This window comes from Eptatretus burgeri, chromosome 13 (genome assembly GCF_056783735.1).
Source record: "Eptatretus burgeri isolate ZD-2024b chromosome 13, Ebu_testis_v1, whole genome shotgun sequence".
Classification (NCBI taxonomy): domain Eukaryota; kingdom Metazoa; phylum Chordata; class Myxini; order Myxiniformes; family Myxinidae; genus Eptatretus; species Eptatretus burgeri.
In genome coordinates, this window is record NC_140973.1 from 43322178 (window position 1) to 43335603 (window position 13426).

A 13426-nucleotide genomic window follows, 5' to 3' on the forward strand; every position below is an offset into this window, starting at 1 on the left:
TGTATTTGTGCGTGTGTGTGTTCATGTATTTGTCTGTCCCCTTTCATAATGATGATTTAGTAAGGTATTAAAGGCCAATCTTTTAACAAGACTGTATGTTCACTTCGATCAATTTTTCAGGATTAAAAAAAATCAAAAAACATTTTTCATTAAAAAAGCAAGTACGTCTATTCTATTGGAAATAAAGACGGTGACTGGCAACTCAGCATCAACGGCAGTGTACAGAAGCGTTTTCTTAAATAACATTAAATACAAGGTGTAGGGAGGTGAAATTCGCTGCACATGATGTGCAACACGTGCAGAGTAAAACGAGTGTTCATTTTCACACAGAGCTATCACACATCTAATATATAAAGAAGCTATAAGCACGCCTGACACTAGGCCGAGGCTTCAGACTTTGGCATGGTCACGAGGCTGTACCGTCAAAATGAAAGGTCCCAGAAGATAAAGAAAAAAAGGGTAACATTTATACATGTAGTGTTATAAAATAATGCTTCTCGCTATGAAACATTATATTTTCCAGTGTCCTTGAATATTTTCAATGAAATAATTCCAACCCATCATTTTTTTATGGCCTTTTATACAAGTTTATGTCTCAAAACTTTGTTTAAAGTAAAAAAATTAAGCAATGAAAATAAACTCTCGAAGAGGAATCTTTTTTTAAAACATTTTAAGCAAAGATGTACAGTTAAATTGGTGTTAAATACTTGCGTGAAATTTATTTTACGCAAAGACATACTGTCGGACCCTGCTATCACGAATTTGCTGTTCACGGACCCCACATATTTGTGGGTCATAATGTGTGACCTGCTTCTACATTTGCGCTTCACGTCTTTGTGGGGGTTTTTTATGTTTTTTTTTTTTCACTGGTCTCCTTTAACCATCTGGGAAATTGGAAATCACCCAACGTCACAGCATTATGTAAAAAAGGTGTAAAAACAGATCCCCTTAACTACAGCCCATTTAGCTTACTGTACTTCCAATCATCAACAAGGTCATGGAATCCATCATCACAGTTGACATAAAATCATTCCATTTCTGCAACAGCCTCATCTCTCAGATAATCAATTCGGATTCAGACCTGGTCACTCTACCTTGGACATGCTGCTTCTACTCACAATATCAGACATGAGATCAGGGCCGTCTCTCTGGACATATCTCAAGCTTTTCATACAGTCTGGTATCCTGCCTTGCTCTCAAAACTGTCTGCCTTTGGAATCCAAGGCCAACTCCACTCTGAGATTACTGACTTCCTCCCCTCTCGTAGACAATGTGTGGCTCTCAACAGAACCCTTTCATCACCTCTCACTGTCCAGGCTGGAGTTCCTCAAGGCAGCGTTCTGGGTCCTGTTCTTTTTCTGGTTTTCATCAATGATCTCAATGACTCTCTGGAAAATCCTCCTTATCTCTTTGCTGATGACTCCACTCTCTGCCGTGACATCCCCATCCTTCTGACAGACAGGCAGCCTCCTCTTCTCTCTCCTCAGTACTTGACAAAATGACAAACTGGTCAAACACAACTTTGTTTATGCATCCATATTGTCCACCCTTCGCGTTTTCCCTTACCCCTCATCGTTACCTGCATCCCTTGTTTGTCTGTCTCCGACTACTTTCTCCCTCCACCCTGCTGTTAGTGTTGATGAGAATTATCGCTGTGAGACTGCAAAACAATTTCCTCTTAACTGCATCCCATATAATAGCTTATATAGAAGGTTAGAATGGGAATGGTTTCCCCTATATATTACATGAGCTGGAGTACCGACGTTGCCCAGAGAAAAAAATAGGAATAAGAAAGGGGTAAATTGTGGTGCTTAATATATATATATATATATTTTTATATATCACATTTATATATATCACATTTAATTTGGACATATTTCACATTTATTTGTCGTTGTCAGCGTTTGTCATCAGTGCTCATGAGGCTGTCACAGAGGTTGTCGTAGTTATCAGCAAGCAAGTTATTTTGCTCCCGGCGTATAAAGCCCAGTCGCTCTGTCTCGATCTTGCAGTAGACATTGACCAGAAACTGCTGAAAGAGTCGTCGCATCTGCAGTCTGTGGTTGCCCTCTCTCACCATGATGTGGTAGTACTGCAGCTGTGTGAGTTTTCGTCCATCCTGTCCAGTAGCAGTCCTGGCCACCAGATGGATGCTGTAGCCATCTGTTCCATATGGGAACACGATGGGATACTGGAGTGCATCATAAGATACATGCAGCTCACTGATCCTTTTAAGTGCCCCATCACGAAGTCTGAGGACAATGTCTCTGGGTTCTGTTGGCTCATTGTCCATTAGGATGGCGACTTCTGGTGCAGACTGGGCATTGTAGTGGCGTGTGTGCTCCCCTTGATGTCGCTTGCTCTCTCTGATGATGATCTGATGCTCTTCAGAGTTGCCTCCTTCGGCAAGTACATCTCTTGCAGTCTTGAGCTCACAGACCAGATGGTTATTCTCATGAAACCACTTTGTGAACATCTCAAGGATGTGTGGTTTGAGGCCGCTGTGGTTCCTGGCAGCCAGCTCCTTGTCGTGCGAGTCCAGGAAGTAGACCAGTAGGAACTTTGGCTGGCCCTCTACAGGCGGGAGCAAGCTGCCAATGCGGTGGAACACTTGACCTTGGATCCGGAAGCTCGGGTTCCAGTCCTGCTCTTTAGCTTCCTTGTGCTCGAAGCTCGTCATCGCAAAGCTGCCATTATACATCTGAATGTTGTCAAGGAAGTGCTTGCTGAGGGGACGTTCGCCTGAGAGAAGTTCCTTCAGCAAGAGAGGAAGGGCAGGAGAGGGCTCAAGGATGACCTTGCCATCGCTGCAGCACACTCTTGGTCTCTCCCTTGAACTTGTAAGCAGAGCAGTGGGTGCAGACTTGGTCCATTCGGCCGATGTCTGCATGAGTTGTTGGGTCAGCCGGGATATACGTGAATGCCACCCTGTTGGCATTGTTGTGCTCTTGTGCCCGAGCCAGTGCTCGTGCTTCTGCAGTGCGGTGATGCATTGCCTCAAATCTTGCATCACTCTTCCTCAGTCTAATTTGATCGCCGCTGTTGTTGCCGATGAACCTGTTCATTGAGCCTGGCTGATCGCTCCTCTTCAGTCTCATTTTGTCGCTGCTGCTGTTGCCGCTGTGCCTGTTCATTTAGCCTGGCATCTTGCTCCTCTTCAGTCTCCTGTTGTCTCTTCGTGTGTTTTCGCTTAGCTGCAGCTGCCTTGGGACCAACGGAGCTCTTCCTTTTTCGGGTCATCTAAAATCAGAAAGTCAAATTTTGATAAGAAACTTTGTAAACGTTCACCGGTCTGTCCATCCACCGGTCTGTCTTTGTCTTATTTTGATCAGGTTGTGAATAAAAAAGTCACAACGCGGAAAATCAATCAATTGTGGCAGAAAAATTGTAACGGCCAAAAAAAATTGACGATTCTTTTTCGGTTTTTTTAAACACCTAAGGTGTGATGTCGTACCGCTGAGATGTACTGATTCCGAATATGCCTTTAGTTTTGCTCTGGGGTGTGTAGTTCTCGAGTTATAAGAGGACAAACAAACAAACATACACTACTACTATATATATATATATATATATATATATATATATATATATATATATATATATATATATATATATATATATATATATATATATATATATATATATATATATATATAGAAGATGCAGGGCAGGTTTTCCAAGGAAAATAGAAATAACGAAAAATCGATGCGAGTGATCTCCTGAAACACACATATAAATGTGCGGTAATCCTCCGCTTTCAGGGTCAGCACAACTCCATTTGCCTGTATCGTAGCTTTCAAATAAAGTGTGGGTCACATCGGGTCCTCTTTCCATGTCAGCTGAACTTAAATAAATAAAATCTGAATTTTAAAATGAGAAATCTCTTGATCACATTATCAGGAACAAGAAGTCCATTCAACCAAATCGATTTTAGTTGGAGACATTGCAAGTTCGGATGACTGTTATTTTAAAGTGCTGTAATGACATTATGCCTGATGTTGGTTTAATTGTTAGGCTGGTGGGCTTGAGATCCTTGGGTCCCGAGTTCAAATCCCGCTTTTCCGTTGAATTAATATCAGGTGGGTTTGACTTAGCCTGTCATCCTTCCGAGGTTGGCAAAATGAGTACCAGCTTGTTGGTATCCTGTGTTGGAGTGACGACCCGTCCAGGATTGTAGACTGCTTAGGCAGCACCAACGCTCTGCACAGAGTATGGTTCCAATGCATTTGGATTTGTAATGGCATTCGACTGGAAGCATTATGCTTAACACCCACTCCCGCCCACCCATCTCCCAACACTGTTTTCCAAACCATGTGAGTGAGCAACTCTGTGGTTCTCATCCATTGCAAAAATAAATGCATTGAGAAAATATAACCAGTCTTGCATCATATGCTGTAAAATGTATAGATAAAATGTATAGATAAAATGATTTTGAATATGACAGCTGCAGGCCAACCTGCAGGTAAATGCCGTAATCCCAACATCGCCACAACAAGAACTCTCGGACCAATGAGCAGCCAGGCAAACCGTCTCCGTTCATGTACACGCCATACAGTCCCCCATGTGCTTCGTTTTCTCTCCAGGCCAATTCTGTGCTTCCTTTGCCTGCATGCCACAAAGAATGGCCGTGCAGTCTCGATGTGTAAAATGCTTATCGGGATGTGGCCAGAACCTCGTACAAAGGAAAAAACAAAAATCTCAGTCTGAGTTGCAGGTACGGCTAATGATTAAAGCAATGGCACAAGGAAAAGATCCCAGATGTAGAGTTGTCATATGGATTTGAGACATTCATACTATTTTCCACACTGCGGGATCCTTGTGTGTCATGCAGAGTGCAATTAATTCTCACAGAACTAAACCTTCAACTTAAAGATGTCATGAAATGCCAACATGACATTAAACTTTCTGTTCTTAAAGTCTATAATTTACAACATTTTGTCTAATTAACGTTTTGTTTTATTATTTTTGGCACCTTTCTTTCCTCTGGGTTACGAAGGAAAATGGCACCCTCTGGAAATTCCACAAAGCTTTAAGTCCTTTGTAGGAACAAAGAGAAACATCTTAGTCCTTGGCAGGTACTGCCGGAACATGCTGGGAGTCGATCTCAACCAAACCTTTTAACATTAATGCCATGATGCAATCACCTAAATCCTAGAATAGTCACACAATTATTAAGTGTTCTAATTGTAGTTAACATAATTTGATCAATGGCATGCATTAGTTAGTTGGTTGTTGGGATGAAAGAAAACAAAAGAATACCTGAACAAGGCTCCCCGTCAATTCGGAATCCAATGCGCTCAAATCCAGCCACGATGTTCCCTTGTAGCACAACGTTGAAGGCCTCATTTACCTGGAGAAAGGTTTGGACATTCCTACGTAAGGAAGGTTGTTTGGTTTGGGCTGTTTGCTCTTCAGATCTGTAAGATTCCATATGAGTAAATGTCTAACATTTCAGATACTATGTTGATTTGTCCAGTGTCTGCTAAAGTCTTTGTGATTCATGTGAAGCAATACTGATGCCTTGTCCTAGACGTGATATACATACAAGCTTTTCAAAAGTCTTAGATCACCTTTAAAAAAAAAATTGTCCTCATCAAGAACACAGACCCCAAGCACACCTTAAAATTGGACATGCAGATCTTACATTTAAATAAATTAATGTGGAAGTAGTGGAGATGGTAAAGTGTGGATAAATAAATAATGATTCCCAAAACTTGGATACAAACCTGTACTATTCTCTCCCAAAATTCCAAATTGGTTCCAATCCCAAAATAATTTAATGTGACTCGTGCCCAGATGTTATTGCGCACATGCCAAATATGGAAGGAATGTGTCCAGTCCTTTTCAAGTAGAGGTTCCAGACAGACACACGGACAGGCGGACGGATAGACAGGACCCAAAATATCAGCACCCAGCAGAGCCAACACCTGATCAGGGGCTAAAAAGATACTGGCATTTTGGTTTAAAGGTCTTTTGAGCCAATTAGTGACCAAACGTGTACGCAGTACGAGGAGTATTACTCAACAGAAAACTTTGCATTTTAACAATAAAGCGATATTTTTTATTATTCATGGAATTACGAGACGTGCCTACCCATCACTTCGCTGATGGGTTTAATCAAAAGACAGCTTGTTGCACTTCGCAAAAGATATTGCCTATGCTATCTGTGAATCTAAGCCTGGTGTTGGCTTAGTGGTTAGGGTGGCGGCTTGGGATCCAAGGGTCCTGAGTTCAAGCCCCGTTGGCTGCTGAATTAACACCAGGGGGTTGACTCAGCCTGTCATCCTTCCGAGGTCGGCGAAATGAGTGCCAGTGTACTGGTCCCGGTGTATGCCCCGGTTAGAATAGGTGTACCATATCACTGTGTGTCATAAGAGGCGACCAGGGTTGGTGTCAGGAAGGGCATCCGGCCATAAAACATTGCATCAAGAAAAAGCCAAACCCCTGCACAGCAGGGAAAAATGGCTGTAAAAACGGTCATATATATCTGTGAATCTCAATGAGGTTGTAAAATTAAGTGAAACGCATGAAAAAGGATGTTTTAAAACACATAGTTGTGGTTGTTGTTGTTGCTGATGACGTCATGGCTGTAGTTATTGTTGTTGTTTGTATGCTCATTCTGAGCACCATTATAGATTTTTCTAATGCTTCAATAAGCATTTTTATGATTAATCAGACACAAATTTTTACTCCGAGTAAATTGATTATTTGCTTTCCAATGGAAACATTTTTGTTATTCTACGACAGCAGGAACACTTTTAAATAAAGTGTGATGGACACACGGACAGACACTTCTACTTTTAGTAATATAAGAATAATAATGTTGTCTGCCATCATTGCATGACTTCCAAAACTGCAAACATTTCAAATCTGGTTTAACAGCTTTGTTCAGCCAACTCTCCTTCCTCTACTGAGCGCGGCTTTGTAAACGATGTCGTGTGAAAATAGCAATCAAACTTTAACTGTGACAAACCTCATGCCTGTGCATATTTACACTCTCTGGCACAAAGAAAATCAAAATGAATTTGGGAAAAACCTGTATCGAGGCAGGCCAGAGATTATAGCTGTCAATTTCCTCTCGATCTTGAAAGGACCCTGGCCAAATGGTGAGGGTCACCAGATTCCGCAGAAGCTTTGTGCTGGCAAACTCCACCCGCACCCCTGCACACACAGTACCATATGGTGAATTTAATTTAAAAAATGGGATAATCAGTGAAGTTCCCAGGAGAGTGGAACACAATCATTGTCAATTTCTAACACACTTTCCATTACAATTCAAAATTTCCAATCATTATGAAAAAAATAATCACACCCACTATATTGTTACAGCCCGGGGTTTGAGGTTTGCCACGAGGGGAAGCAATGGGGAAACGAGGGGAAAGATGCAATGCAGGCCGTAATTGAGCGGAACGTTGGGGCTATCTACACAACGTCGAACAGAGCCAAGTGCACATTTGCGCCTCAAGTTACATGCCAGAGCATCCCGATCCGAGTATGTACTATGGTGCGTCGGGGTCCCCTACCTCCTGCCAGTCCAGAGGGCAGTGGTTAATGTCGGTGGTGATGGTGGTTGAGCGATGACAGTGGTGGTGTAGTGTGGTGATTCATGATGGAGGGAGTTAATCTTTCATTGTGTCTGTTAATGGCAGAGGTAAACGAGCTAGGGTTGTGGTCCGATGGTATGGTGATTTTTATAAAGGAGGTTTAAGAAATGCTGCAATGTTGGGATTCGAGTCTGGTGAAGTCTGAGGTGTAATGGCATGCAATTCAAAGGGGTTTTGGCATGTGTATGCAAATGGCTTGCCTGTTGCTATGGTCTGCATGTTTGCGTGATCGAGAGCTCGTGTGTGCAAAGCAAAATCGTGTAAAGAATAGGAATAAAGACCTGCCTAAAGCCCATGCAATGCATATTCTCTCATAAACCCACTACACATAAGAGAAGGGTTATCGAAAACGAATACTAATGAAATAACTATCCCTGGACCGCGACATGTTGTGTGCCATTGCCTTGGGGGAGTGCCGGGTTCGCAGAACCGTAACAATATTTTTTGGCTCGCTTCAGTCTCAAGTATACTTTTTGATGAGTCGTTAATCACCACAATGTTGGTTTTAAATAGTGAATCCTGTGCTGGGCTGTTCTATGTTACCATCAAAATGTTGTCCTCACGGGGTGGCGCAGAGCTATGGGACCTTTGAGCCATCTCGCCCGGGTTTGATTCTCAGGCAAACTATGTTTGATTGATGATTCACAGATAATTAGCAGTTGTATTACGAAGTGAGCCATCTTTCGGATTTACTTAAAGGGAAATCCAAACACAAATTTATTTTTATTAATGAAAACCATTCAAAGTCATAATCACGGTCTAATTTGAAGGGAGAAAAAAAAAATTGAAATTGTTTTGCCAATTGCAGTGTCAATTTTCGATGTTTGCCAGTGACGTCACAATCAGAACCCACCTTGAACCAAATGGTGGTTTACATCGAGAAACAGTGTATTAAACTTCGAGCTCGGATTCCGATACTGATTCCACCATCATTATAAACTCTGAAGGTTCTCAGTATCTTGAAAGTGATCGGTGGGATTTTGAAGAAACTATTGGAGACAAAACTAGTGATGGGAACGCTTTTGGGGGAATTATCGAGCCATGTCGTTTCGAGCCTTATGCGAGTGATACAGACGAAGATGGTGAGAATGGAGGTGTTGGTGAACATGAAATCGCTGGTCACATGTTCACGACAGATTGGTAGGTTTCTATTCGTTCGATTGACAGTTTATGAGGGATTTGTAACCATTCATAAATCAGTTATATTACTCCAGCAGAAACACAGCATGGCATGCATATGTTCAGGACACAGCAAGGACACGGCACGGACATGACACGGTGTGGACACAACAGCACGGACACAACACGGCACAGTACAGACATCACATCATGGCGTGGACACAACACAGAACAGCACGGACATGACGCAGCATGGAAACAGCACAGCCACCGCTCAGGCACACTCTGACAACCGACAAAATGGGTGAAAATGACTTGTTCCACCATCACAGGCTGACCAGGTGTTCCGTATGTTATTTGATCGTCCCATTTAATACTTTCCCGGGACGCCATTTGTGTCAGTGGTCGTACTGTGTCATGTCCCACCATCATATCCATGTCCATGCTGTCGTGCTGTGTTGATGTCCTGCCCCAGTGGAGGGGAAATTGGTGCCAAGGGGGAGGTGGAGTGTGGGGTGGCAGCGGGTATTGTGGGGGTAATGCTTGATGGCGGATCATGGGGGGATTGTAGGGGGGTTGTTGCCCATGTACATGTGCTGGTAGCTGGGTAGAGATGGTGTTACAGTTTTGAGCAACAGCTGTTTCTTCCACTTAATAATGAGGATGACATCCTTTCTCAATTGTGGTGGATAACCACAAGATCAAGCCAACTCTTTTGTTTCATAACAGTGCTCTGTAAAATGTTCTGAGCACAAAGCCAAACAGTTTGGAGGCTCGATCCACAATCGGGTATTTCGGACAAACCTCATCTAATTTTTTGGTAAACTTAGGGTCTTTCGGTCATTGGTGTTGGCATCAAACCATCTTGGTTTGTATTCCTCCAACCAACAAGGATGCATCGCCTCGGCATGTTTGTGGAAAATCGAAAATTATTCGCCATTCGAGTTAAACCGTAAAGCGATCATGTAACCCGTAGACAATGCAGATATCTATTTTGTGGGGTATCAAGGGATAGATTAACGTCGAGGTGGTCTGAGCGTTTGGATTCCTGTTTAAATCAAGCTGTCCAGTTTGCCAACATGAACTCATGGACGTTAAATGATCTAACAACCTTTCATGAAGAGTCGGTGCAGAGTTATCACCAGCAACCTCCATCGATTCCAAATTGTTACCCGAAACAAGAGGGGGGGGGGGCATGTCATCAACTGCACAGCTGCCCTCCAAAACAAAGTTGCAAAGCAGCAGCGATGTGCTTCATATGAAGGTTCAACTCCCAAATATCGTATTGACGTTTCCACTGTATTATTGTCTGTACCCTGCATGTGTTACATGTGCAAGTGTCTCCATGAGCCTTCGAGAAACGTAAAGGGGCTGCATGCATAATACTGAAGCAAAGATTGTGGACTTTTTGATCTCTTTCCCTCCACAATAAGACCCTAACCCCAACTTTATGAGTGGAATATAAAATTCTCACGTTGCACATAAACTCAAAATGTTGTTTACAAATGCTCACCTTCACCCACTGTATGATGTATTACATTATCTTCCACGATTACTCCATCAGTGTCAAATATGCCGATAGCAGGAGCAAACCCGTGGTGGAAGGAGCATCCACGAATGTACCTCACTCCATCCACAACGATCTGCCAGGAAGTAGAAATAAATGTAAAGTATTCTGAGTTGATGGTATGGCAAGGTTAGGATTGCAGGACACAAGATGTGTGCTGTGGACTGAGCACACCTTTTCTAGTCCCAAGAATGAGATGGAAAATCGAGGATCACTTGCATCCCTGTAGCCCTCCTGACCACTGTAATGGAACTCCACATTGCTGATGCGGGCATAACCTGCACGACAAGAAGTAGTAGTGAACTTATGGCATTGATACTTAATCTCGGAGATTGTCTTTGCAATTTACGATGGACAGGATCCCACTGTTACTGAAGGAGACGTGATATTAAAGGAGTGCCAGACGAGTTTCATTCGTGAACCTGTTCGAGTGCGTCACAGGTATTTCAAGAAATGCTCATCTTTGATTGGGTTTGGTTAATGTTCGATGCTAAGCTGTGGCAAGAGCAAGAATAGGGCATGTAATTTGAAGCACAGCATCATCTGGATATTACAGTGGTCTGCAAAAGTATTCACCCCCTATCATATACCCATCCATCCATTGGGACCATACTCTGTGCTGAGCGTTGGTGCTGCCGAAGCAGACTCCTTGGCTATTGGACATAATTCTGGATGGGTCGCCACTCCGACACAGTATACTAGCAAGCTGGCACTCATTTTGCCGACCTCGGAAGGATGACAGGCAGAGTTAACCCCACCTGGTATTAATTCAACAGCTGAGTGTGGTTTGAACCCAGGATCATAGGATCCCAAATCCACCACCCCTACCACTATTTAGATTATGAATTATGTAGAAACAATTTTCCAAATGAATTTTTTATTCATAACAAAAGGGATCAAACAAAACACTGCTATCGTTGAAGGAAGCTACATGTCAGGAATACCTGCGAAGAACATGTACAAATCAATATTCACTGGTTGTAAAAGTATTCAGTCCCTGACGTCAGTACTTGGTGGAAGCACCTTCAGCTGCAATGACTTGTGCTTTGTGGGTAGGTCTCTATCAGCTTTGCACAGTCTTCACATGAAAATTGCTATTTTTGTTCAACATCAGTAGACGAGATGGAAATGAAGAAAAAAAAAACGTGCGAGGAGATAGTTTGATGGGGATCATCGATGGACTACAATCTTCAAGTCTCGCCACAAATGTTCACTCGGGTTCAAGCCAGGACTTTGACTGGGCCACTCAAAAATATTTATTTTCTTCTTATACAGCCACTCCAGTGTGACTTTGGCTTTGTGTTTCGGATCCTTGTCCTGCTGAAATGTGAATTTCCTACCCAGGTTCATATTCATGGCCGACTCGAGCAGGTTTTCATCAAGGATTCTCCTGTATGTTGCACCGTCCATTGTCCCTTCTATCCTGACAAGCTTGCCAGTCCCTGCAACTAAATGGCAGCCCCATAACATGATGCTGCCACCACCACCATGCTTGAAAGTAGGGATGGTGTTGACTGGGTGATATGCAGTGTGAGGCTTGCACGAGATGTAACGCTTTCAATTTAAATCAAAAAGTTCAATTTTTGCTCGTCTGACCAGAAAACATTTCTCCAGATTCCTGCTGTATCATTAAGATGCTTTTTTGCAAACTCCATACTAGCTTTTGGATGCGACTTTTTCAGTAATGGCTTCTTTCATGCCACCTGTCCATGGAGGCCAGTTTTGTGAAGGGAACAGGATATTGTCGATTGATGAACACTGACCCCATCTCAGACATAGAGTCTCGCAGATCTTTCAAAGTCAATGTTGGATTTACAGTGACATCCCGAACCAGTTTCCTGCTTTCCCGGCTGTTGAGTTTGGATGGGCGACCTGATCTGGGTCGACTCTGGATGGTGTGATGCATCTTGCACTTCCTAATGATGATTTCACCGTACTCAAGGTGATAATGAGTGACTTTGAAATCTTCTGATAACCCTCTCCTGAACGGGGATTCTCCACCACTTATGTCTGACTTCTTTGGAAAGCAAAGAGGAAGATGTAACAGATGCGAATCAGTGAACCCAGGTATTCGCTGATGCTCTTTTTATGCATACACAGTAGATGGGACAGAAATAAAGAAAAGAACGTGTGTGGAGATAGGCTTATCAAAGCATCAGGATCATGGGGGCGAAAAATGCCTTGTTCCACCATCTGCCATCTCTCGAAATGTTCATCTCGTATGTGCACTGCTATATCTCGAATACTGCACTCGGTCTGGCACATGGCTACTCTACTAGTCCCGCACTCTGCTACGTGTGCTCCGTTCCACTCACTCCGCCAAGCTCCTCGCTTGTTCACCAACCAGGAATGCAAAGACTACAAGAACGCACAGAACCAAGAATGTACAGCACCCAAAATGCAAAGCAGCACAGCATCCACAGAACTGTCTGTGCAGAATGCATGGCACTTTTATCATCCCCTGGTGAGGGAGGAGCTTGGAAGTGGATCAGGCAGATTGATAGCATTTTCCAGCACCCTCATTGGTACGTGCATCATTACCTTTGCACTGACCCCACCCATGTGAGAGTTGGGCGGCGGAAATGTAGGCCTCATTCGCTCTGAGCTCTCATACATGGTCAAGTTCCAAGATTAACATGGTGCTGCATATTTGGTTGCACTCTTCAGCCATGAGCATGCGCTGAGCATGCAATGGAGGCCATAATTCAGCTGGACTTCAGGGATACCCACTCAATATCATACGGAGTCGAGCGCGCACTCATGCCCCAAGTTAGATGTCTCAACGTCCAAATTAGAGTAACTGCCATGGTACGGGCTGCTCCTTAGTTCCCTGTTGGTCTCAAAAGGCAGTGTTGGCATCGGTGGTGATGGTGGTTGAGCGATGGCAGCGATGGTGTAGCATTGAGGTCACAATGTGGTGATTCGTGATGGAGGTGGTCAGTCATCGTGGTTGTGGTGTCAATGGCAAATGTAAGTGAGCTAGAGTTGTGGTCTGATGGTGTGGTGAGTATAATGAAGGAGTCTTGATGGTGTATGAAATATTGTAGTGTTGGTGCTCGAGTATGGTGAGGGCTGAGGTGAAATGTCCATGTATGCTGATGACTAATTGCTACTGTGGTCTTTGGTGTACATGCTT

General features: G+C 43.3%; 1 protein-coding gene across 3 annotated transcripts in view; it reads right to left on the reverse strand.

Moving 5' to 3' along the window:
- Positions 1-13426, reverse strand: part of PKHD1L1 (PKHD1 like 1) — a 314599-nt gene that overhangs the window by 71482 nt on the left and 229691 nt on the right. For all 3 annotated transcript variants that reach the window (XR_015050730.1, XM_085852211.1, XM_085852212.1), the window contains exons 60-64: positions 10465-10568; positions 10237-10366; positions 7037-7161; positions 5260-5350; positions 4457-4605 (exon numbers count right to left, since the gene is read on the reverse strand). Coding sequence is in view for 2 of the 3 variants with exons in the window: in XM_085852211.1 (XP_085708337.1) it covers positions 4457-4605; positions 5260-5350; positions 7037-7161; positions 10237-10366; positions 10465-10568 (599 nt within the window). In the remaining variant the exon portion in view is untranslated. The remainder of the gene's footprint in view (positions 1-4456; positions 4606-5259; positions 5351-7036; positions 7162-10236; positions 10367-10464; positions 10569-13426) is intronic.